Source organism: Phalangium opilio, unplaced genomic scaffold, assembly GCF_054372755.1.
Source record: "Phalangium opilio isolate 3A_F unplaced genomic scaffold, DU_Popi_V2 ptg000014l_1, whole genome shotgun sequence".
NCBI classification, from domain to species: Eukaryota; Metazoa; Arthropoda; class Arachnida; order Opiliones; family Phalangiidae; genus Phalangium; species Phalangium opilio.
The window spans coordinates 5,041,743-5,067,792 of NW_028324149.1; the positions used below are offsets into that span (position 1 = coordinate 5,041,743).

At 37.8% G+C, this 26,050-nt stretch overlaps 6 protein-coding genes across 6 annotated transcripts; all 6 read left to right on the forward strand.

The window, feature by feature from the left end:
* The first annotated feature begins 4,769 nt into the window (after window positions 1-4,769).
* On the forward strand, window positions 4,770-6,259 carry LOC149705315 (uncharacterized). Its single transcript, XM_089865667.1, has 2 exons — window positions 4,770-5,203; window positions 6,028-6,259. Exons 1-2 carry the CDS (start codon window positions 4,770-4,772, stop codon window positions 6,257-6,259), a joined length of 666 nt encoding a protein of 221 aa, XP_089721793.1.
* A 627-nt stretch (window positions 6,260-6,886) lies between these two features.
* LOC149705316 (uncharacterized) lies at window positions 6,887-11,817 on the forward strand. The gene is made up of 2 exons (XM_089865551.1): window positions 6,887-7,199; window positions 8,868-11,817. Exon 2 carries the CDS (start codon window positions 8,938-8,940, stop codon window positions 10,966-10,968), a length of 2,031 nt encoding a protein of 676 aa, XP_089721677.1. The 5' UTR covers window positions 6,887-7,199; window positions 8,868-8,937; the 3' UTR covers window positions 10,969-11,817.
* A 6,166-nt stretch (window positions 11,818-17,983) lies between these two features.
* LOC149705317 (uncharacterized) lies at window positions 17,984-19,174 on the forward strand. Its single transcript, XM_089865668.1, has one exon. It carries the CDS (start codon window positions 17,984-17,986, stop codon window positions 19,172-19,174), a length of 1,191 nt encoding a protein of 396 aa, XP_089721794.1.
* A 36-nt stretch (window positions 19,175-19,210) lies between these two features.
* LOC149705318 (uncharacterized) lies at window positions 19,211-19,921 on the forward strand. Its single transcript, XM_089865669.1, has one exon. The coding sequence runs from the start codon at window positions 19,211-19,213 to the stop codon at window positions 19,919-19,921; it is 711 nt and encodes a 236-aa protein (XP_089721795.1).
* A 902-nt stretch (window positions 19,922-20,823) lies between these two features.
* On the forward strand, window positions 20,824-24,630 carry LOC149705319 (uncharacterized). Its single transcript, XM_089865555.1, has 2 exons — window positions 20,824-20,873; window positions 22,572-24,630. The coding sequence occupies exon 2, from the start codon at window positions 22,642-22,644 to the stop codon at window positions 24,367-24,369; it is 1,728 nt and encodes a 575-aa protein (XP_089721681.1). The 5' UTR covers window positions 20,824-20,873; window positions 22,572-22,641; the 3' UTR covers window positions 24,370-24,630.
* Window positions 24,631-24,879: 249 nt separating this feature from the next.
* On the forward strand, window positions 24,880-25,578 carry LOC149705320 (uncharacterized). The gene has a single exon (XM_089865670.1). It carries the CDS (start codon window positions 24,880-24,882, stop codon window positions 25,576-25,578), a length of 699 nt encoding a protein of 232 aa, XP_089721796.1.
* Window positions 25,579-26,050: the final 472 nt, after the last annotated feature.

The window sequence follows — 26,050 nt, forward strand, 5'->3', positions numbered from 1 at the left end:
AAAAACAAAGACCAGAAGATGATGGTGTTAGAAGCCAGGTGTACAGACTGGTGTCCATGTGGAATGGGCGAAAGACTAGAAGATGGTGGTGTTTAGAAGTCAGTAAGTTCAGACTGGTGTCCATGTGGGGTGGACAAATGAAAAGAGTTGTTAGACAGGCAATGGAGTAATAGCCTTCGCATATGGCTGGCGAAAAATATGTTACAGCATCAACTGTTATACCTGTTTTTCATCAAATGCTATCGGATATTTCTGCTGCTCGACAGGACCGCGCTGAAGATCGCTATACTGATGTTCAAAGAGACATTAAAAATCAAATTTGTGATATCGTTGAAACTGTTTTAACAGAACGCCTCAAAGAAAAAAGGTGCTACCAGCATTTGTGCATCGCTACTATTCTTGACCCCAGGTTCCGATTGAATTACTTTAATGAGCAGTTTATGAACAAAGACGAACAAGATTCAATGAAAAATATTATCATTAACGAGCTCGTTTATTTAAACACGAACTTAACCACGACCACCACAGAAGTCAATAAAAAAACCACGTTTAGAAGAAGGAAAAGGTCTCGCGTTCATCCTAAAACCACCCACCACATCTCATGTTACACAAGCCACGCCTCAAGAAATTTTCGAGCAACAATTCGGTGACTACATTCGAATGGCTCCCATTGAACTTTCTTCAGACCCTTTAACATGGTGGTCGCGACACGAAAGTACATTTCCCATGTCATCAAAGCTGGCAAAGAAGTATTTGTGTACTCAAGGCACCAGTGTACCAAGCGAACGGGTATTCAGTTGTGCGGGACGAGTTATTAACGACATAAGAGGAAGAATAACTCCTGACCATGCACAGGAGCAAATATTTTTGTGTATGAATAAAAATAAAACCAATAAGTAATTCATCTTTGTAAAGCTTATGTTATATTATTTGGCTTTCAAACTTGCTTAGTTGATAACTTGATATACTGTATGTTTAAGAATAGTTAGAACTATTAATGGAATAGTTCTCTTGCCCTAATTAGTTATATAGTTAATGTAAGTTATAGTTATACTGTATAGTTAATGTTAATAGCTCCGGTGTTGATATCGGTTTAATTCCGGATTTGGTGTCGGTGTAATTTTGGTTTTGATTCCGAAATTGAAGCCGGTTTGAGTCCAGAATTGAAACCGTTTTGATTCCGGAATTGAAACCGTTTTGATTCCGGAATTGAAACCGTTTTGATTCCGGAATTGAAACCGTTCTGATTCCGGAATTGAAACCGTTCTGATTCCGGAATTGAAACCGTTCTGATTCCGGAATTGAAACCGTATTGATTCCGGAATCAATTCGGTTTCAATTCTGGAACCAAACCGAATTGATTCCGGGATTTTTCGGAGCGTAAAAAGAATCCGGAATTCCGGAAAATTCCGGATTTGACATCGTCAAATACCGGTTTCGGAATTTTCCGAAAACCGCCATCCCTTATATTTATTGTTATTATTATTTTCAGCTGCAAATTACCCAAGGTAATAAGAATTCTTCGCTGCTGTTGGAATGGGGCAAATGAATGATGTGGTCAGGTTGTTCAACCATGGTGCCGATATCAACTGTACCATAAGTTTATAATGTCTCTAAGTACACAAATACGGGTTAAAACTGGGCATCTTCTGCAGGCTTCTGTGACGTCAGAACTCGTATAGCGCTAAGATCCGAAGAGAGAAAATTTTGAAATTTCTGTCGCGGTGCAGCCACCAAGCGGTCGAGACGAAAAAAAATCATCCAGTGGAATAAAGGAGATTTTTACGTTTCGTATAGGCAGGCACTGGGGGGGGGAACGAATTTTACTTGAGCAACCCCAAATCCCTCTCTCTCTCGTGAGATAGAGGCGGTTTCAGTCCTGAAACATTCTAAAAGGGATAAAAGAAACGCTAGGCTAGGCGGTACAATTTTGTATTGAAGTTGAGGTGATAAATGATACGGAGAGAGTATAGGGTTTCATTAAAGGGAGCCGGACAAACACTATTGCCATAGAAGTGGAAGCGATTTGTGTACTTAGAGGCATAATTAACTTATGACTGTACTAAGGACGGCAGAACCGCGTTGCACATCGCTTGCGGTATTGGAAAATCCGATGTGGCATCGATTCTTATCGAAAGTGGTGCCAATGTTAATCTGACTGATGCAGAAGGGACAACACCCTTAATGAGTGCTTCCATCCGTAATCTTCTCGATGTTGTCAAATCTCTTTTGAATAAAGGTGTCAATGTCAACGCCGTTAATAAAAGGGGTAATACGGCATTACACTTCGCTTGTGATTATGGCAAATCCGATGCGGCATTACTGCTGCTTGAAAAAGGTGCCAATGTTAATCTGACTAATGCAGAAGGGACAACACCCTTAATGAGTGCTTCCAAGAGTAATCTAGTCAATGTGGTCAAGTCTCTATTGGATAAAGGTGTCAATATTGATGCCGTTGATAAAGGTGGGAGAACAGCTATACACTCGGTTTGCGTTAATGGATATTCCGATGCGGCGTTGGTGCTCATTGAAAAAGGTGCCAATGTTAATCTGACTGATTCAAATGGGAGTACCCCGTTAATGAGTGCTTCCAGCCATAATCTACTTGATGTGGTCAAGTCTATTTTGGATAAAGGTGTAAACATCGATGTCGTTGATAAAAATGAGCAAACGGCATTACAATTGGCTTGCGAATATGGAAAATCAGATGCGGCATTGCTGCTTATTGAAAGGGGTGCCAATGTTAATCTGGCTGATTCAAATGGGACAACACCGTTAATGAGTGCTTCCAGCCATAATCTACTCGATGTGGTCAAGTCTCTTTTGGATAAAGGTGCCAACATCGATGCCGTTGCTGACTGGGGAGCCACGGCATTACAATTGGCTTGCAATAATGGATACTCCGATGCGGCATTGCTGCTCATTGAAAAAGGTGCCAATGTTAATCTGACTGGTTCAAATGGGAGTACCCCGTTAATGGGTGCTTCCAGCCGTAATCTACTCGATGGGGTCAAGTCTCTTTTGGATAAAGGTGTAAACATCGATGCCGTTGATAAAAGTGGGCAAACGGCATTACAATTGGCTTGCTTTAGTGGAAAATCCGATGTGGCTTCGTTTCTTATTGAAAAGGGTGCCAATGTTAATCGGACTGATTCATTTGGGACTGCCCCGTTAATGATTGCTTCCAGAAGTAATCTTTATCTACTCGATGTGGTCAAGTCTCTTTTGGATAAAGGTGTCAATATCGACGCCGTTGATAAAAGTGGGAAAACGGCATTACAATGGGCTTGTGAATTAGGAAAATCCGTCGCGGCGTTGCTGCTTATTGAAAAAGGTGCCAATGTTAATCTGACTGATTCAAATGGGAGTACCCCGTTATTGGGTGCTTCCAGCCGTAATCTACTCGATGTGGTCAAGTCTCTTTTGGATGAAGGTGTAAACATCGATGCCGTTGGTAAAAGTGGGAAAACGGCATTGCAATTCGCTTGTGAATTAGGAAAATCAGATGTGGCAATACTGCTTATTGAAAAAGGTGCCAATGTTAATCTGACTGATTCAAATGGGAGTACCCCGTTAATGAGTGCTTCCAGTCGTAATCTTCTCGATGTTAGCAAATCTCTCTTGCATAAAGGAGCGAACGTTAATGCTTGGAATAACAGTGGTTGGACTGCTTCGCATTACGCCGTTTCATATGAAACAGTCGTTGCTCTGTTCGAAAAAGAAGCGGATATTCATGCTATTGATAATGAAGGCCGTAATGCTTTGCATCACGCTGTCGTACGTGGCAACGTCAACATCGTACGTTTCCTTCTGTCTAAAGGATCGGACTGTAACACGGTTGACATAAATGGAAAAACGCCGTTGGATTTGGCTAGAGATAATGATTTAATAATGAAAATCCTTAAGAACCAAATGAAGTGTAATAAGGATTCTAACGTGGAAGGTTCAGCCCAGATGTGTCAATCGCAGTCCAACAACGTGGTTAAAGAATTGGAAAAATTTAAGCAAGAGTTCGGAGAACTGAAAGCCACATTGAATGAATTACTGAAACAAACGGAAAAGGACAAATTGGAGGCAAGCAAGATAATACGGGGATTGAAAACCACCTTGGATGAACTACTTAATCAAACTAAAAAGGAAAAATTGGAATCAAGCAATAGAGAAAGTGAATTGAAGACCACCTTGGGTGAACTACTGAATCAAACAGAAAAGGACAAATTGGAGGCAACCAAGAGAGAACGGGTGTTGAAAGAAGAGTTGACAGAACTTAAAACCACCATGTGTGAACTACTGAATCGAACGGAAAAGGACAAGTTTGAGGTAAGCAAGAGAGAAACTGATTTGCATGGAGAGTTGACAGAACTGAAAACCACATTTTTCCAATTACTGAATGAAACGAAAAAGGACAAATTGATGGCAAGCTGGACAGAACGGGAATTGAAAGAAGAGTTGACAGAACCTAAAGCCGCCTTGGGACATTTACTGAATCAAACGGAAAAGGACAAATTGGAGGCAAGTAAAAGTGAGCGTGAATTGAAAATCACCTTGGATGAATTACTGAAGCAAAGGGAAAACGACAAATTGGAGTCAACCGAGAGAGAACGGAAATTGATAGAAGAGTTGACAGAACTTAAAGCAGCCTTGGGAAGATTACTTAATCAAACGGAAAAATACAAATTGAAGGCAAGTAAATCAGAACATAAAAACTTGAAGGATTAGTCTCAGGTGTTGCTGTAGAAACGTCGACAGCATCTTCGGCTGAGGTTATAATGCCCCAAATAGTCGCCCCACTACTAGCCAAAATAACAGAATCTTGTAAGGAAATTGGCGAGAACTTTGCCAAGCAACCAAAACTGGTTGCTTCGAAACCGGAAAGAGATAACAGGAGGTTCAAAATTGAGTCCAAACTGAACAGCACTGAGCAAGAGCAAATACTCAACACCTTGGAAATAAACGGCTTACCAGAGAAATTCGATGAGAACCGGAGATCTATATTAGCCTCTATAGTTCACCATCTGGGTTTGGCTTTTCCAAGCGATTTGATTCGAGTCTGTTGTCAAACTAGTGTCTATCCAGAAGCTACCAACAAGCCCAGATCGATCGTGGTCACGTTTCAGAGGGTGGAGACGGCCCAGACTTGGTTGAAAGCCTTCAGAGAGAAGAGGTCAACTGGAATCTTGGCCAGAGCTGTGCTAATTAATTAGTTAGCTAATTGAATTTCTAATTAATTAGCAACATTTACTAATTGAAAATGGTAATTGAATTTTAATTACCTTAGTGCTAATTGAGAAGTAATTCTAATTAATTAGTATGAATAGGAAAGGTAATTATCTAATTAAAATTTAATTAGATTTAGGATTAACTAATTAGCCAATTGGAATTTCAATTAATCTTTTAATTTATTAAAAACTAAAAATTGAGGAATTAACTCTTGAATCATCTATTTGAATGTGGAAACGGCCTTATTATATCGAGGAGGAAACCTTAGTGTTACTCTAAATATTTCAGCTCCTCAAAACATGAGAGAATACTAGTACTAGTAGAAAATTTCGTAAATCGTAACTGTCCCATTTCGAAATTTCGACTGTTTTTCCTACTCGAATTTATAGCAGTGCCCATGGATTTACTACTCAGAGTCCATTATAGGAACTGTGGCAAGAAAATGAAGAAATGAGACTAATTTTAACACGACGGAAGGCTCGAGGCTTGTCTCATTTTTCGTGAATAATTCACGGCTTCCGTACTCGTTTTTCAATGGCATTAAAACATTAAACTTTGCATTACCAAAGTACTAAATCCATGGGCGCTTTTAAACTTTTATGTTTACTTATGGTTTCTTTTTTTCCTTAATTAGACAAATAATTAATTAGAAATTAGTAATTCTAGTTAATTAGTTTGATAAATAAATGGATAATTTCTAATTGAATTTAATTCGTTTCTATGTCTAATTGCTAATTGGCTAATTAATTAGTTCATAAATATTTACCTAATTTCTAATTCTAATTCAATTAGTAGTCAGCTAATTAGCACAGCTCTGATCTTGGCATCATCTTTGGATAAATCATTCAAGGATGACAAAATCTACATCAACCAGAAGTTGACCCATTTCAACAAGAAATTGCTCCATCGCGTCAAAGAATTCGCTAAAACAAACCAGTACATATTCGTTTGGGTTCAAGATGGCAAGATTCTTCTGCGGAAATATGAAGACGCTCCAATTATTAGAATCAAATCTGACAAAGACATTCCACCACAATAAACTTATCATCATGCGTTCCTTAACCCTTTTTTTTTTTCAAAAAAATGCCAAAAGTATTTCATTTTCCAGTGTAATTTTGAAATAAAGTTTGTTTTTTATACGATAATCAATATTTATTCGTTCAAATTGTTATAGGGTTAGTGTGTGGTAAGAAGTTTTAATTATTACTTTGACAAGAATTTATATTAAAAGTTCCAAGGAAGTTTTATGTTATTCCGTCAATTTTAGCTGCGATTTTATATCGAATCCGATAAGTTTTCCTTCTTTAGGTTCTTTTCAATTGAATGAAATGTTACAGAGTTTCCTTGAAACAGCACTACGTCTTGTTACTTCACAGTGGCATAACTTAGCACGAAAATAAGTCAAACCTTCATATTAATCGTATTAATATTAATATTAATATTTTAGGCTAGATAAATTAAAATTATAGATTTCAATAAATTTTCATAAGTCTGTAAAAAGTCATAGCTAATTTGGTCTGTTTGCACACGGAGAATGAATCCTCTTTGGTTTGCATCACTATAGATAATAAACACCAGGATCAGAAGGCCGCGATTTGTACAAACTGGGTAGGTTCTACTTCCGGGAACCAGCGCATGCGTACGGCGAGTCATGCACGAAAATCGAGCAGGCAGACCTCGTCTGCGCAGAAGCGGAAGTCAACTGCAGAAGTTTGGCGTGCGGCCCCCCCGCACAGGCGCGGCAAAGAGAGATACACTACGGAAGGCATACCTTCCGATCCTTGTGTATATTATCTATGGCATCACACTCTCTTCGTTGCTGACACTCTGTTGCTGACTTGCTGAGCGAGCGCGCCGCGAGCGGTATTAACAGTCGTCTGCTCAGTTAAAGCACCAAACTAGCACCCCATACAGCAGGCTCACGGCGCCCGTCGTTCGTTCATTTCGTTGTAAAACTAAAACACGGCTTATTTGACAAGGTAATTGTTATTTATTATTATTATTTATTATTATTATTATTGTTGTTTTTTTTTCTTCAATACTTTTTGAACAGTATATTTGTTAGATTTTATCTCTTAAAACAACCGTTTACCGGTCTATTTTAATATTCTGTTATCGCTCCAAAGCCCCACCCCCAAACGGTTTTACGGTTAAGCCTTGGCCAAGAGATTGAAGGAAAATAGGTTCATTTCCAAACAAAAGTCAGTTTTGGAACATTAGAACGCGTTTGCTGGTTGTAATTACGTTCATGTTATATTGGTTATATAAGTTTCTTAAAAACATCAAAATCTTCACATAAGACTTATTGAAGCAGAGAGGCTATGGGTAGAATTATCCTTGAAAACTGAGTGCACTGGTAAGAATCGCGAAACATGTCGCGTTTAGTTAGAAGAGATAAGACATCACGTGTTTGTTTTTGAAAGTCCAGTAATTGCCAAGTTATAAAACCAGATCAGGGAAATCGTAGATTTGAGAAAGACCCATTCTACGGGGTGTTTTTAACGTAACTAGTTTCAACAAACATAGCCAGAGAAAAGTGAACCACCTTCAAGACAAGGTTTCTACTCTAATAATATTAAGTTCTGGGCTTAATTAACCAATCGTTTCTAAATATTGTTTGTTTCCATGTTGTAGATTAAGGGATACAATCAGTTTTTTGGCTACTAATGAAAGTTTTAATGACTTAACTATATTGAATAAATTTTTAAAGTATTAGTTTTTGGGGCCGCTCTGATTACTGCTCTCACTCGTGTCGTTCGGGGAAAAATTCGAGCGATACATCTACACTACCCTCCTCTCACTAGGTAGTACTGTAAATTTATACCTAACAGTAGTTTTCATACTATTTTCCACTTTTTAAGGATTTTTATTTTGATATACATGATTTGACAGTTTTAAAGGAATATAAATAGTTTCTAAGTACTTTTTGCGTTCAAACTTCAAAGTAAGAGCTTTACAATGTGTAATTAGAAAAAATAAGTCGTTAAAGCTTAGATTAGAGTCATGATGCTATTAAAACCAATGCCTCATTATTCATGGAATCTATGCCTTTGCCCCAAATGGCATAAAAAGTGCTTTGTTTTGACTTGGCTTAGTTTAATCATGGATTTGCAATAGAACTATCGTTGGTTTGAAGCAGATTGTAGCTAAAATCTACTATACACTTCTAGAGAAGGCTTCGAAGTCAAAATTCAGTTTATAATTCACGGACCCCGAGCCTCACTGGTCCGACGGACTACTTTAATAATAGGAAAAGGGGCACTGGTCATGTTATAAGTAGTTTAATTATTCAACACACCAGGGGTCCCTTAGTCTGGAGGACCAGTTTGGAAAAAATCATTATTTAGAGTTCTACATTCTCCCATTTCCAAACAACCAATGAAACATGGTCCCCTTTCTGACGTTGCATCTCGGGAAAACACGCTAGTCGGTATTTCGCGGTTAGTTTGAATTTCCAAATAACTCATCTTAATTTTATGTCGGTATTTTTGTATCCCACTTAATTTTCGGCTCGTTTTTCTACCTAAAACTGCCGCCATCTAATACTAGTCGTAAAAGATTGAAAGTATCCCTTTAAGCTTGAAATGATTTCTTGTTCAAATAAGGGTATGGGTATTTATCTATTATATTACTATTATTATTTTCAGGCAATCTACTATTGTAGCTGCGAATTACCCAAAATAATAGAAAATAGAGAGTGAAGTACACGTCAACAATATGTCTGCCGAAGAGTTCTTGGCTGCCGTTGAAAAGGGCCAAATGAATGATGTGGTCAGGTTGTTAAACCATGGTGCCGATATCAACTGTGCTAATAAGTTTGGCAAAACAGCGTTACTCATCGCTTGCGATTATGAACACTCCGATGTGGCTTCGTTTCTTATTGAAAAGGGTGCCAATGTTAATGGGACTGACCTATTTAGGATGACCCCGTTAATGAGTGCTTCCAGCCGTAATCTAGTCGATGTGGTCAAGTCCCTTTTGGATAAAGGTACCAATATCGACGCCTTTGACATGTGGGGAAATACGGCATTACAATTGGCTTATGATAATGGAAAATCAGATGTGGCATTGCTCCTCATTGAAAAAGGTGCCAATGTTAATGTGACTGATTCATTTGGGAGAACCCCGTTAATGAGTGCTTCCAGTCATAATCTACTCGATGGGGTCAAGTCTCTTTTGGATAAAGGTGTCAACATCGACGCCGCTAACAAAAAGAAAAAAACGGCATTACAATTGGCTTGTGATAATGTACACTCCGATATGGCATTGCTGCTTATTGAAAAAGGTGCCAGTGTTAATCTGGCTGATTTTGACGGAACGGCACTGTTAATGAGTGCTATCCAGCAGGATCGAGTTGATGTTATCAAGTCTCTTTTGAATAAAGAAGGTCTCAATATCGACGCTGTTCAAAATGGAAAAACTGCATTACAAGTAGCTTGTGGTTTTGGAAAATCGGATACGGCATTGCTGCTTATTGAAAAAGGTGCCAATATTAATCTGGCTGATGCAGACGGGATAACACCGTTAATGAGTGCTTCCATCCGTAATCTGCTCGATGTGGTCAAGTCTATTTTGGATAAAGGTGTCAATATCGACGCCGTTAATATAATGGGAAATACGGCATTACAATTGGCTTGCTTTTATGGACGCTTTGATGCTGCATTGCTGCTTATTGAAAAAGGTGCCAATGTTAATCTGGCTTATTTTGACGGAACGGCACTGTTAATGAGTGCTATCCAGCAGGATCGAGTTGATGTTATCAAGTCTCTTTTGAATAAAGAAGGTCTCAATATCGACGCTGTTGATCAAAAAGGAAGAACGGCATTACAAGTAGCTTGTGGTTTTGGAAAAGCGGATACGGCATTGCTGCTTATTGAAAAAGGTGCCAATATTAATCTGGCTGATGCAGAGGGGACAACACCGTTAATGGGTGCTTCCAGCCGTAATCTACTCGATGTGGTCAAGTCTCTCTTGGGTAAAGGTGTCAATATCGACGCCGGTGATAAAAATGGGAAAACGGCCTTACAATTGGCTTGTGAATTAGGAAAATCAGATGCGGCATTGCTGCTTGTTGAAAAAGGTGCATATGTTAATCTGGCTGACGCTGATGGGACAACTCCCTTCATGAAGGCTTCTGAGTGGAATCTGGTCGATGTGGTTAAGACTCTCATGGATAAAGAAGCCAACGTTAATGCTAGGAATAATAATAGTTTTACTGCATTGCATTATGCCACTTCAAGTAAAACAGTCGTTACTCAAATCCAAAAAGAAGGAGATATTAATGATATTGGCAACGTCGATCTCGTACGTTTCCTTCTCTCCAAAGGAGCGGACTATAACGCTGTTGACATAAATGGAAAAACACCGTTGGATTTGGCTAAAGAGACCCATATAGCGCGAGCCGATGAAATTATTAACGAAAAAATTAGGAATGACTTAGTTGAAAACTTGAAAGAAGAACTGAGAACACTGAAGAATGACCAATTAGAGGCCACTACGAGAGAACTTGAATTGAAAGAAGAATTAAGAGAATTGAAAGCAAATTTGGAAAATGACAAATTGGAGGCAACCGAGAGAGAACGTGAATTGAGAGAGCGGATCGACAAATTGAAAGTGGAACCTACCATATTCAATCGCCCATTTTTGGACAATCTTGGTCTGATATTTGTCCTAAATTTGCCTTTAGTTCTGCTATTAGCTATTGTGAATTTTTCTATTCCACTGTTTGTTATCCTGTATTACCTGTAATTTAACATATCGATTCACCATTCCCTTGGGATTTCAAAATGATTAATCCCATTTTGACTTGATTTTGAAATTTCCCATTTTCTTTTTACAATAAAAAAAGTTTCGCAAATAATTTCTATTGTAACGATGCAAAATGTTACAATTTTCAAGTGGAAAATAAAGAATATCGTAGTGCGCTCGAATTTCTTTCCAATTTAAGAGTTCCTCCGCGAACTTTCGCAAACACTTCCTAGTTCCTAATTACGCTGGAGCTAAAATCAAACTAATGTCAAAAATTTACGCTTTGGAATGAAGAATCGCGCAGTGAAGTTTGTATTGTTCTATAATGGAAATTTGACTTGAAATGTTGAATATAGTTCACCGGGATCTTTTTGAAATCACTCGCAACAGTTCCAAGTTAGGGTTAATAACTCTAAAATATAACATGTTATTATTTTTCTTTTAAATTTCGAAAATAAAAGAAATTTTACAAAATTACTTTTAAATTTGATACTTTTGATTTTTATAATTTTGAAAAATTGCTTTTTCATTTGATACTTTTTGAATTTAATAATTACTTTTTCTTTTGATACTTTTTGAGTTCAATAATTATTTTTCATTTGATGCTTTTTGAGTTTAATAATTGCTCTTTCATTTGATACTTTTTGAGTTTAATAATTACTTTCTCGTTTGATACTTTTACTTTTTCCTTTGATACTTTTTGAGTTTAAAATTTTGAAAAATTGCTTTTGTTTGATATTTGTACTCAAAGCTTAAATATCATAATCCAGATTTAGTTTTTGAACTTTTTAAGTCGAATAATGTTTTATAATTTTTGTTATAAATAAATAAATCCTTCAATTTCTCTACTATGTGATGATTTTTATTTTTTATAAGAAAAACTCTTATAGCTGAAGACTTTAAATTTTACAGGATAATATCAAACCTTTCAATACACGTCTCATTAAAAATTCAAGAGATTTGAACCAGTAGATGCACTAATATTGTCAAAAACGTTGATAAAACTGGTCCCTTCCCATAGACGCCCATGTTAAAACCGGACGGGTTTGAAAGTTTAGACCGAACCTATGTGAGGCGCCACATACGCGAGTTAACATGTAAAAAAAATCGTTGGGACGGGCTTCAGTCTGGGAAATAGCACACTTCCTCTGGTCCAAAACCAGTTTATTAATTGCTTGAACTAGTTTTTAAATTCGAGAAGTGGGGCTTACTGGTCCTCGGGACCAGTTTATTAATTGCAAATCTATAGGAGTACAAAGGCTGGGACCAGTCCGGAGACCAGTTTATTATTTCGGACCCTAGGGGGTCACTGGTCCCAAGCACTAGTTTAAAAAATATTCTTATTTCCCAGACTGACGGGCTTCTAGAGCGCGTGCAGCAGGGCTCTACATAAGGCACTAGTCAAGGCATTTGACTACTAAAATAAATCGAAATCTGGGGGTTCACTAGTCAACTTGACTAGTAAAAAAAAATGTCCCAAAAATTCGTAAACCATGCGTCTCACTGGTCAGTGACTACTAAAAAAACTGGGATAGTGGGCTCACTAGTCAGGCTGACTACTAAACAAAATATCCTTATGTTATGTCATAGCCCACTCGATAACGCGCGTCACGACGCAAGCTGCTCGCGCTATAGAAGCCCGATCAAAGAATTCAGTTTACATGTATAAGAGCGACTTTTTAAAAAAAATCCAAGTCTGCGAAAATTAACATTACGTTCTATGGGAGGAGGTCGGTGTTTTGGCCAGATCCTTTGTCCTATTGATCGAAATGACCTGAAATTTTTATGACGTGTTTTATTATTCTAAAAAGGATTCAAGCTTCTAGAGTGGATAGTTTTTTTTATAAAAGTTATTTTCAAAATCAAAATGATGGGTTCAGTGCTAAAACTGACTAAATCTTCGGATCTACTGGTCCAAATGTCCTGAAATTTTAATGAGAGGTGTGTTACAATCTATTCTATTATATTAAAAAGGATTCAAGCTTCTAGAGTGGATAACTATTTTAATAAAACTTAATTTTCAATTTCATAATTGTAAATTAAGTACTTAATGCACAATATCTTGGTATCTAATGGCCCAAATGTCCAGAAAATTTAATTAGAGGTGTGTTACAATCGATTATATCTAAAACTGGTTAAAAAATTCATAACTTATTAGCTTTATAAAAAAAATTTAGTACTTTCTCTCCCTTTCCTAGATTAAACGTGTTTCTTAACATTACTCTAAAAATCTTATAATTAAACAAAATTATGGGCCGTAAAGCCTAAAACACACCTATTTTGGGAAAGTTCAGAAGAACCCTTGTGTTTCTGCCAAAAGAACTTTATTATGTAAACGCAATTTTAGTTCAAATGTATTGAAAATATCACACATTTTACAAAAACAAAGAATTAAACATAGAAAAATCATGATTAAGAAACGAACTGAAAAAGGTCGGTCGGAAAAAGCGATCCTCTGCTTGTTCAAAGACATTTTGAAGCTTCTTGCGTGGTGCTTGATCTTAGTTTTGAAGCTTTGTTTTAGGATTTGTCAACTTTTCTTGAAGATCCTATCATTTCTTATTTTGACGATAAACTTTATATTTTAATTGATTGATTTTTTAAATAACTCGCCCAACAAGTAAGGATAACTTTCAAAAATGGTTGTGTAAACTGGGCATCATCACAAGGGTTTTCGTGACATCTGCCCTTCTGCACGTTTACAAATCTCAGAAAATTGGTGCAAGAGGTCTAGGTTTTATAATCTATTACTCCCTAAAAGGCAACTTTTGGACAAATATAATGGGGTTGGTTTTTTAATGTGGAAAACAATTATAAGTACCAGAACGGAATGATTATATACTTCTGTAAGTACTGTAAGTACTGAATTTACAATTGTGACATAGGAAATTAATTTTAATTAAAAAATCTATCGACTTCAAAAGCTTGAATCCTTCTTAATATAATATAATCTATTGTAACACACCTCTAAATTAATTTTCTGGACATTTGGGCCATTAGATACAAAGATATTGTGCATTAAAAACTTAATTTACAATTATGACACTGGAAATCAAGTTTAATTAAAATAGTTATCCACTCTAGAAGCTTGAATCCTTTTTAATATAATAGAATAGATTGTAACACACCTCTCATTAAAATTTCAGGACATTTGGACCAGTAGATCCGAAGATATAATCAGTCTTAGCACTGAACCCATCATTTTGATTTTGAAAATAATTTTTATAAAAAAAACTATCCACTCTAGAAGCTTGAATCCTTTTTATAATAATAAAACACGTCGAAACACACGTCTCTTTAAAATTTCAGGTCATTTCGATCAATAGGACAGAGGATCTGGCCAAAAAAACCGACCTCCTCCCATAGAACGTAATGTTAATTTTCGCAGACTTCGAATTTCCCGCCAAGAATCCAAAAGTTGCACTTTTTGGCCGTTTGAAGCAGGCTAGGAAATAAGACAGGTTTACAGGTCAAAAACCAGTTTATTAAAAGCTTGGACCACTTTTTTTATTCAAAACGTGAGGGTCACTGGTCCCAATGACTAGTTTATTAATTCATACTTTTATTAAAAATTGATATGGGGACCTCTTTAATTATTTTCATTTTAACATAAATTACGACTCCAGTAGTCCAGTTGTGTATACAACCCTAAGCCGAGAGATATTTTTTTAGAAGAGAGAACGAGCACAAGTCCTGGGACCAGTAGAAAAACAAATAGGGGAAGGGTCACTGGTCCCGGGACCAGTTTCAAATTTAAGACATCAGGGGTCACTGGTCCGGAGGACTAGTTCAGAAATAAACCTTATTTCCAAGCCTGGTTTGAAGGGGCTTCTATAGCGCGAGCAGCTTGCGTCGTGACGCGCGTGATCGAGTGGGCTATGGTTATGTAGAGCCCTGGCGTGCAGCCAGCGTGATCAAGTGGGCTATGGACGCACAGTTCAAAGTCGTCTGCTTGTATTTGTTAGAAACTCCGAGTCCTAGAAAATCGGCGAAGTTTCGAAGTCCACTCCTGTAAGCCAAGCTTCTGGGCGGCAAAGTTTGAGGGAATACGACACATGTCGGCGATCCTACCCTATAGGTGCCGACTGTCCCGTGTCCGCCGGAGGTGACTTACCCCAATTCCACCTTCCGTCACCTCCCAAGTAAACCTCATTTCCTTCCCTGCTTATACACATACGACCTAGCGGCCCCCGTCAGTGCTGGGCCGCGTAGGGTCTCACGCTCAATTCTTCCTGGTGCTCAAAGCCTAACGGCTAAGCACTAGTGTTAGTAGGTGGAGAAAAAAAAAAAAAAGTTTCGAAGTCCGTTCGGCGTTCTTTTGTAAATCTGGGTGTTCTTCGACATATTAAAAGTTCTCCAAGCAAGGTAATTTTTATAATTTTCGGTATTTTACACCTGAATCTTAGTTATTTACCTTGTAACATATAGCTTAGGCATATATCACAGGCGCGGTATCAAAAGCTAAGGTACTATGGCGACCAGGCGACGCATGGCATTATTTGGCATATGCCTTTAAGCCTTGGCAAAATTTAGTGTATTAAGTTAAGTACCTGTGTTTTTCCACGCTTGTTTTGAGTTTAATTCAGACGTTAAACGTGTAGTTAAATAGTGCTGAAGAAAACTCGCGTCGAATGTCTGAGTCTGAAGAAGTGGGAAAATTGAAAATAGAGTTGAGGGAACTAAAGTCTATCTTGAGCCAAACGGAAAATGAAAAGTTAATGGCCAATAAGAGAGAAATGGAAATGAAACGAGAGATGGAAAAAGTTAAAGAATGCAATCAAAGCTTAAACTTGCAGCTGTCTAATTTGCAAAAGAGTATTGTCCTGTTTCACAGGAAAAATTGAAAATGAGAATGATATTGCCAAACTAAGAGTGGAGTTCCGTAAGAATGAAGAAGAATTGAAGAAACAAATAGCTTCCTTGCAGGCTGATATGAAGAGAATTAATGATGACCAATTGTTCAATATACGAAAGTTCCGCGAGCTAAAATTGCAACGGTCTGATCTCAGTGCAATCCCAAGAGAGTAATGTTCAAATTGAAATTGAAAGTATTAAGGCGGAACTAAAAGCGGAAGTCCGTAAGAACGAGGACGACTTCAAGACACAATTAACTTCCTTGCAGGCTGAAAAAAGAATTAACAGCGTGAAGTTTCTAATTGATGAAAAACAACTGAAATCGCATATGATGGAGGAAGACGCCGTGAAGTCAGCTGGGTCAACTATTATGACTGGTCGGGCTGATTGCTCAGTTTCGTCCACTGCAGTGGCACCTCAACTACTCACCATGGTGGAAGAGATCAGCCAAGAACCTTTAAAATCAACTATCTACTGCAACTAACGCTTCAGCCGAAAGTCAATTGAATAACAACATCAGGCAACTAAAATCAAAATTGAATGATAGCGAACAAGAGAAGCTTTTGGACACTCTGGAAATAATGGGAGTTGAAGAAAAACCAAACGAGATTCTACAGTCAATCGTAGAAGGAAGCTCTGGCCGGTATTTTGGGACAACCGTTTCCCAATGACGTAGTTAGAGTATCGCGTTATTCCACTGCGAATCCGGAACCTATCAACAAGCCCAGGGTTATTCTTGTCAAGTTTTGTAAGATTGAGACTGCTCAGGCTTGGTTGAAAGCCTTCAGAGAGAAGAGGTCAACTGGAATCTTGGCATCATCTTTGGATAAATCATTCAAGGATGACAAAATCTTCATCAATCAGAAGTTGACCCGCTTCAACAAGAAATTGCTGCATCGCGTCAAAGATTTCGCTAAAAACAACCAGTACAAATTCGTTTGGGTTCAAGATGGCAAGATTCTATTGCGCAAGAACCATGATGGTCCAATCATTAGAATCAAATCTGGCAATGACATTCCGTCACAATAAATATATGATATTATAAATTAGAACTTCTTTTAAGTTTACTTTTCATTGATAAGAATTAAATGTACCCAATATTTTTGAAATAAATTTGGTGTTCTTTGTTATTTCTTTGGGACGTCACGTTACATGATAGTAAGAGTCTGTTAATGTTAACGTAAGTTCATAAGATATGTTCCATAAGTTTGTCACTGGTTACTTAGAGCTTGTTATGAAATGACGTAGGTTAAGGATTTTCGTAAAGTGACGCCTTGTGATGCGCTGTCAAAGGCTTAGTACAGACTGAATAGGACGGTGGACTGCAAAACCGCATGTGCACAATTCTACCTCTCATTATGTCTAAGTGATGTCATACATATCGAATATATCCTATAAACTTATCATGTTAAGTAATGATGAAAATGAGAGCCTTAAGTAGGGTGAATAGGGCAGCTTGTTGGACAATTAGGTCTCAGAATATGTTCCCCCCCTTTTTTTTTGACAATGGATATTCCAAATGAATAAACATTTTAATAACTTTTGAACTATTTGTCAATTCCCGTAATTTTCCGACTTTGCTAAAATGTTTTTAGTTTAATAAAGACGACACTATGCCATTAAAGTCCCAAGGTTTTTTTAAAGTAATTAGCCATGTAATCAGTACGCCAAAAGTACTAATTAATATTTTTTTTTCACGCTATGATCTCGACTGCTAGTTACCTAAAATACTAGAGTCAAGTACACAATGTCTGGTGAAGAATTATTGTTTGCTGCGAAAGAGGGGAATAAAGATGAGGTTGTCCGGTTGTTAAACCGTGGTGCCAATATCCACTATGAAAATCGGTTTCGCGAAACCGCTTTATACTGCGCTCTTTACGCAAGTCATTTCGATGTTGCATTACTGCTTATTGAAGGGGGTGCAGATGTAAATCTGGCTGATTTTTATTCACAAACACCGTTAATGACGGCTTTCCAGTACAAGCTAGTCGATGTGGTTCAGTCTCTTTTGATTAAAGGTGCCAATAGTGACGCCGTTGATAATACTGGGACATCGGTATTTCAAGTGGCTTGTGATCATGGCACATCCGATGAGGCATTGCAGTTTATTTAAAAATGTGCCGATGTTAATATACCTGATGAGTATGGGACAACACCGTTAATGAGAGCTTCCAGACGTAATCTACTCGATGTGATCAAGACAATTTTGGATATAGGTGCCAAAATCGACGCCGTTAATAAGTGGGGAAAAACGGCATTACACATGGCAAGGGAACTAGGAAAATTAGATGCGGCATTGCTTCTTATTGAAAAAGGTGCCAATGTTAATCAGGCTGATGCAGAAGGGACAACACCGTTAATGAGTGCTTCCGAATGTAATCTTGTCCAAGTTAGCAAGTCTCTCTTGCATAAAGGAGCGAATGTTAATGCTAGGAATAACAAGGGTCTGTCTGCGTTGCATTGTGCCACTTCATATGAAACAGTCGTTGCTCTGTTCGAAAAAGAAGCGGATATTCATGCTATTAATAATGAAGGCCGTAATCCTTTGCACCACGCTGCCGTACGTGGCAACGTCGACATCGTAAGTTTCCTTCTCTCTAAAGGATCGGATTATAACACGGTTGACATAAACGGGAAAACTCCTTTGGATTTGGCTAGAGATAATGATTTGGCGGAAGTGATGGAAATCATTAACAACCAATTGGAGAGTGATAAGAATTCCAACGTGGTTAAAGAATCTGAAAAATTGAAACAAGAGTTGGGAGAACTGAAAGCCACACTATATGAATTACTGAAACAAACGGAAAAGGACAAATTGCAGGCAAGCAAGACAGAACGGGAATTGAAAGAAGAGTTGACAGAACTGAAAACCACCTTGGGACATTTACTGAATCAAACGGAAAACGACAAATTAGAGGCAAGTAAAAGAGAAAGTGAATTGAAAACCACCTTGGGTGAACTACTGAATCGAACGGAAAAGGACAAATTGGAGACAAGCAAGAGAGAAAGTGAATTGAAAGATGAGTTGAAAAAACTGAAATCCACACTTCGCCAATTACTGAATCAGACAGAAAATGACAAATTAGAGGCAAGCAAGAGAGAACGGGTATTGAAAGAAGAGTTAACAGAACTGAAAACCACCATGTGTGAAATACTGAATCAAACGGAAAAAGATAAATTGGAGGCAAGCAAGAGAGAACGGGATTTGAAAATCACCTTGGATGAATTACTGAAACAAAGGGAAAACGAAAAATTGGAGTCAACCGATAGAGAACGGAAATTGATAGAAGAGTTGACAGAACTTAAAGCAGCCTTGGGAAAATTATTTAATCAAACGGAAAAATACAAATAGGAGGCAAGTAAAACAGAACATGAAATGAAAGATAACATGGACAATCTGAAGATAAAACTTGAAGGATTAGTCTCAGGTGTTGCTGTAGAAACGTCGACAGCATCTTCGGCTGAAGTTATAATGCCCCAAATAGTCGCCCCACTACTAGCCAAAATAACAGAGTCTTGTAAGGAAATTGGCGAGAACTTTGCGAAGCAACCAAAACTGGTTGCTTCGAAACCGGAAAGAGATAACTGGAGGTTCAAAATTGAGTCCAAACTGAACAGCACTGAGCAAGAGCAAATACTCAACACCTTGGAAATAAACGGCTTACCAGAGAAATCCGATGAGAACCTGACATCTATATTAGTCTCTATAGTTCACCATCTGGGTTTGGCTTTTCCAAGCGATTTGATTCGAGTCTGTTGTCAAACTAGTGTCTATCCAGAAGCTACCAACAAGCCCAGATCGATCGTGGTCACGTTTCAGAGGGTGGAGACGGCCCAGACTTGGTTGAAAGCCTTCAGAGAGAAGAGGTCAACTGGAATCTTGGCATCATCTTTGGATAAATCATTCAAGGATGACAAAATCTACATCAACGAGAAGTTGACCCATTTCAACAAGAAATTGCTCCATCGCGTCAAAGAATTCGCTAAAACAAACCAGTACATATTCGTTTGGGTTCAAGATGGCAAGATTCTTCTGCGGAAAAATGAAGACGCTCCAATTATTAGAATCAAATCTGACAAAGACATTCCACCACAATAAACTTATCATCATGCGTTCCTTAACCCTTTTTTTTTCAAAATAATGCCAAAGGTATTTCATTTTCCAGTGTAATTTTGAAATAAAGTTTGTTTTTTATACGATAATCAATATTTATTCGTTCAAATTGTTGTAGGGTTAGTGTGTGGTATGAAGTTTTAATTATTACTTTGACAAAAATTTATATTAAAAGTTCCAAGGAAGTTTTATGTTATTCCGTCAATTTTAGCTGCGATTTTATATCGAATCCGATAAGTTTTCCTTCTTTAGGTTCTTTTCAATTGAAAGAAATGTTACAGGGTTTCCTTGAAACAGCACTACGTCTTGTTACTTCACAGTGGCATAACTTAGCACGAAAATAAGTCAAACCTTCATATTAATCGTATTAATATTAATATTAATATTTTAGGCTAGATAAATTAAAATTATAGATTTCAATAAATTTTCACAAGTCTGTAAAAAGTCATAGCTAATTTGGTCTGTTTGCACACGGAGAATGAATCCTCCTTGGTTTGCATCACCATAGATAATAAACACCAGGATCAGAAGGTCGGGGGAGAGATTGCCGCGCTTTGTACAAACTGGGTAGGTTCTACTTCCGCAAACCAGCGCATGCGTACGGCGAGTCATGCACGAAAAACGAGCAGGCAGACCTCGTCTGCGCAGAAGCGAAAGTCAACTGCAGAAATTTGGCGTGCGGCCCCCCGCACAGGCGCGGCAAAGAGAGATACACTACGGAAGGCATACCTTCCGATCCTTGTGTATATTATCTATGGCATCACACTCTCTTCGTTGCTGACACTCTGTTGCTGACTTGCTGAGCGAGCGCGCCGCGAGCGGTATTAACAGTCGTCTGCTCAGTTAAAGCACCAAACTAGCACCCCATACTGCTGGCTCACGGCGCCCGTCGTTCGTTCATTTCGTTGTAAAACTAAAACACGGCTTATTTGACAAGGTAATTATTATTTATTATTATTATTTATTATTATTATTATTATTGTTGTTTTTTTTTCTTCAATACTTTTTGAACAGTATATTTGTTAGATTTTATCTCTTAAAACAACCGTTTACCGGTCTATTTTAATATTCTGTTTTCGCTCCAAAGCCCCACCCCCAAACGGTTTTACGGTTAAGCCTTGGTCAAGAGATTGAAGGAAAATAGGTTCATTTCCAAACAAAAGTCAGTTTTGGAACATTAGAACGCGTTTTCTGGTTGTAATTACGTTCATGTTATATTGGTTATATAAGTTTCTTAAAAACATCAAAATCTTCACATAAGACTTATTGAAGCAGAGAGGCTATGGGTAGAATTATCCTTGAAAACTGAGTGGTAAGAATCGCGAAACATGTCGCGTTTAGTTAGAAGAGATAAGACATCACGTGTTTGTTTTTGAAAGTCCAGTAATTGCCAAGTTATAAAACCAGATCAGGGAAATTGTAGATTTGAGAAAGACCCATTCTACGGGGTGTTTTTAACGTAACTAGTTTCAACAAACATAGCCAGAGAAAAGTGAACCACCTTCAAGACAAGGTTTCTACTCTAATAATATTAAGTTCTGGGCTTAATTAACCAATCGTTTCTAAATATTGTTTGTTTCCATGTTGTAGATTAAGGGATACAATCAGTGTTTTGGCTACTAATGAAAGTTTTAATGACTTAACTATTTTGAATATATTTTTAAAGTATTAGTTTTTGGGGCCGCTCTGATTACTGCTCTCACTCGTGTCGTTCGGGGAAAACCCGAGTGATACATCTACACTACCCTCCTCTCACTAGGTAGTACTGTAAATTTATACCTAACAGTAGTTTTCATACTATTTTCCACTTTTTAAGGATTTTTATTTTGATATACATGATTTGACAGTTTTAAAGGAATATAAATAGTTTCTAAGTACTTTTTGCGTTCAAACTTCAAAGTAAGAGCTTTACAATGTGTAATTAGAAAAAATAAGTCGTTAAAGCTTAGATTAGAGTCATGATGCTATTAAAACCAATGCCTCATTATTCATGGAATCTATGCCTTTGCCCCAAATGGCATAAAAAGTGCTTTGTTTTGACTTGGCTTAGTTTAATCATGGATTTGCAATAGAACTATCGTTGGTTTGAAGCAGATTGTAGCTAAAATCTACTATACACTTCTAGAGAAGGCTTCGAAGTCAAAATTCAGTTTATAATTCACGGACCCCGAGCCTCACTGGTCCGACGGACTACTTTAATAATAGGATAAGGGGCACTGGTCATGTTATAAGTAATAGGATAAGGGGCACTGGTCATGTTATAAGTAGTTTAATTATTCAACACACCAGGGGTCCCTTAGTCTGGAGGACCAGTTTGGAAAAAATCATTATTTAGAGTTCTACATTCTCCCATTTCCAAACAACCAATGAAACATGGTCCCCTTTCTGACGTTGCATCTCGGGAAAACACGCTAGTCGGTATTTCGCGGTTAGTTTGAATTTCCAAATAACTCATCTTAATTTTATGTCGGTATTTTTGTATCCCACTTAATTTTCGGCTCGTTTTTCTACCTAAAACTGCCGCCATCTAATACTAGTCGTAAAAGATTGAAAGTATCCCTTTAAGCTTGAAATGATTTCTTGTTCAAATAAGGGTATGGGTATTTATCTATTATATTACTATTATTATTTTCAGGCAATCTACTATTGTAGCTGCGAATTACCCAAAATAATAGAAAATAGAGAGTGAAGTACACGTCAACAATATGTCTGCCGAAGAGTTCTTGGCTGCCGTTGAAAAGGGCCAAATGAATGATGTTGTCAGGTTGTTAAACCATGGTGCCGATATCAACTGTGCTAATAAGTTTGGCAAAACAGCGTTACTCATCGCTTGCGATTATGAACACTCCGATGTGGCTTCGTTTCTTATTGAAAAGGGTGCCAATGTTAATGGGACTGACCTATTTAGGATGACCCCGTTAATGAGTGCTTCCAGCCGTAATCTAGTCGATGTGGTCAAGTCCCTTTTGGATAAAGGTACCAATATCGACGCCTTTGACATGTGGGGAAATACGGCATTACAATTGGCTTATGATAATGGAAAATCAGATGTGGCATTGCTCCTCATTGAAAAAGGTGCCAATGTTAATGTGACTGATTCATTTGGGAGAACCCCGTTAATGAGTGCTTCCAGTCATAATCTACTCGATGGGGTCAAGTCTCTTTTGGATAAAGGTGTCAACATCGACGCCGCTAACAAAAAGAAAAAAACGGCATTACAATTGGCTTGTGATAATGTACACTCCGATATGGCATTGCTGCTTATTGAAAAAGGTGCCAGTGTTAATCTGGCTGATTTTGACGGAACGGCACTGTTAATGAGTGCTATCCAGCAGGATCGAGTTGATGTTATCAAGTCTCTTTTGAATAAAGAAGGTCTCAATATCGACGCTGTTCAAAATGGAAAAACTGCATTACAAGTAGCTTGTGGTTTTGGAAAATCGGATACGGCATTGCTGCTTATTGAAAAAGGTGCCAATATTAATCTGGCTGATGCGGACGGGACAACACCGTTAATGAGTGCTTCCATCCGTAATCTGCTCGATGTGGTCAAGTCTATTTTGGATAAAGGTGTCAATATCGACGCCGTTAATATAATGGGAAAAACGGCATTACAATTGGCTTGCTTTTATGGACGCTTTGATGCTGCATTGCTGCTTATTGAAAAAGGTGCCAATGTTAATCTGGCTTATTTTGACGGAACGGCACTGTTAATGAGTGCTATCCAGCAGGATCGAGTTGATGTTATCAAGTCTCTTTTGAATAAAGAAGGTCTCAATATCGACGCTGTTGATCAAAAAGGAAGAACGGCATTACAAGTAGCTTGTGGTTTTGGAAAAGCGGATACGGCATTGCTGCTTATTGAAAAAGGTGCCAATATTAATCTGGCTGATGCAGAGGGGACAACACCGTTAATGAGTGCTTCCGAATGTAATCTTGTCCAAGTTAGCAAGTCTCTCTTGCATAAAGGAGCGAATGTTAATGCTAGGAATAACAAGGGTCTGTCTGCGTTGCATTGTGCCACTTCATATGAAACAGTCGTTGCTCTGTTCGAAAAAGAAGCGGATATTCATGCTATTAATAATGAAGGCCGTAATCCTTTGCACCACGCTGCCGTACGTGGCAACGTCGACATCGTAAGTTTCCTTCTCTCTAAAGGATCGGATTATAACACGGTTGACATAAACGGGAAAACTCCTTTGGATTTGGCTAGAGATAATGATTTGGCGGAAGTGATGGAAATCATTAACAACCAATTGGAGAGTGATAAGAATTCCAACGTGGTTAAAGAATCTGAAAAATTGAAACAAGAGTTGGGAGAACTGAAAGCCACACTATATGAATTACTGAAACAAACGGAAAAGGACAAATTGGAGGCAAGCAAGACAGAACGGGAATTGAAAGAAGAGTTGACAGAACTGAAAACCACCTAGGGACATTTACTGAATCAAACGGAAAACGACAAATTAGAGGCAAGTAAAAGAGAAAGTGAATTGAAAACCACCTTGGGTGAACTACTGAATCGAACGGAAAAGGACAAATTGGAGACAAGCAAGAGAGAAAGTGAATTGAAAGATGAGTTGAAAAAACTGAAATCCACACTTCGCCAATTACTGAATCAGACAGAAAATGACAAATTAGAGGCAAGCAAGAGAGAACGGGTATTGAAAGAAGAGTTGACAGAACTGAAAACCACCATGTGTGAAATACTGAATCAAACGGAAAAAGATAAATTGGAGGCAAGCAAGAGAGAACGGGATTTGAAAATCACCTTGGATGAATTACTGAAACAAAGGGAAAACGAAAAATTGGAGTCAACCGATAGAGAACGGAAATTGATAGAAGAGTTGACAGAACTTAAAGCAGCCTTGGGAAAATTATTTAATCAAACGGAAAAATACAAATAGGAGGCAAGTAAAACAGAACATGAAATGAAAGATAACATGGACAAACTTGAAGGATTAGTCTCAGGTGTTGCTGTAGAAACGTCGACAGCATCTTCGGCTGAGGTTATAATGCCCCAAATAGTCGCCCCACTACTAGCCAAAATAACAGAGTCTTGTAAGGAAATTGGCGAGAACTTTGCCAAGCAACCAAAACTGGTTGCTTCGAAACCGGAAAGAGATAACTGGAGGTTCAAAATTAAGTCCATACTGAACAGCACTGAGCAAGAGCAAATACTCAACACCTTGGAAATAAACGGCTTACCAGAGAAATCCGATGAGAACCTGACATCTATATTAGTCTCTATAGTTCACCATCTGGGTTTGGCTTTTCCAAGCGATTTGATTCGAGTCTGTTGTCAAACTAGTGTCTATCCAGAAGCTACCAACAAGCCCAGATCGATCGTGGTCACGTTTCAGAGGGTGGAGACGGCCCAGACTTGGTTGAAAGCCTTCAGAGAGAAGAGGTCAACTGGAATCTTGGCATCATCTTTGGATAAATCATTCAAGGATGACAAAATCTACATCAACCAGAAGCTGACCCATTTCAACAAGAAATTGCTCCATCGCGTCAAAGAATACGCTAAAACAAACCAGTACATATTCGTTTGGGTTCAAGATGGCAAGATTCTTCTGCGGAAAAATGAAGACGCTCCAATTATTAGAATCAAATCTGACAAAGACATTCCACCACAATAAACTTATCATCATGCGTTCCTTAACCCTTTTTTTTTCAAAATAATGCCAAAGGTATTTCATTTTCCAGTGTAATTTTGAAATAAAGTTTGTTTTTTATACGATAATCAATATTTATTCGTACAAATTGTTGTAGGGTTAGTGTGTGGTAAGAAGCTTTAATTATTACTTTGACAAAAATTTATATTAAAAGTTCCAAGGAAGTTTTATGTTATTCCGTCAATTTTAGCTGCGATTTTATATCGAATCCGATAAGTTTTCCTTCTTTAGGTTCTTTTCAATTGAAAGAAATGTTACAGGGTTTCCTTGAAACAGCACTACGTCTTGTTACTTCACAGTGGCATAACTTAGCACGAAAATAAGTCAAACCTTCATATTAATCGTATTAATATTAATATTAATATTTTAGGCTAGATAAATTAAAATTATAGATTTCAATAAATTTTCATAAGTCTGTAAAAAATCATAGCTAATT

Bases quoted from the DNA above. Each gene is read 5' to 3' on its own strand.
- LOC149705315 (XM_089865667.1), top strand. From the start codon at position 4,770: ATGCCCCAAATAGTCGCCCCACTACTAGCCAAAATAACAGAATCTTGT. The intron at 5,204-6,027 runs GTTAGCTAATTG...TCAGCTAATTAG, and splicing joins AGAGCTGTGCTAATTAATTA to CACAGCTCTGATCTTGGCAT.
- LOC149705316 (XM_089865551.1), top strand. From the start codon at position 8,938: ATGTCTGCCGAAGAGTTCTTGGCTGCCGTTGAAAAGGGCCAAATGAAT.
- LOC149705317 (XM_089865668.1), top strand. From the start codon at position 17,984: ATGAGAGCTTCCAGACGTAATCTACTCGATGTGATCAAGACAATTTTG.
- LOC149705318 (XM_089865669.1), top strand. From the start codon at position 19,211: ATGGACAATCTGAAGATAAAACTTGAAGGATTAGTCTCAGGTGTTGCT.
- LOC149705319 (XM_089865555.1), top strand. From the start codon at position 22,642: ATGTCTGCCGAAGAGTTCTTGGCTGCCGTTGAAAAGGGCCAAATGAAT.
- LOC149705320 (XM_089865670.1), top strand. From the start codon at position 24,880: ATGGACAAACTTGAAGGATTAGTCTCAGGTGTTGCTGTAGAAACGTCG.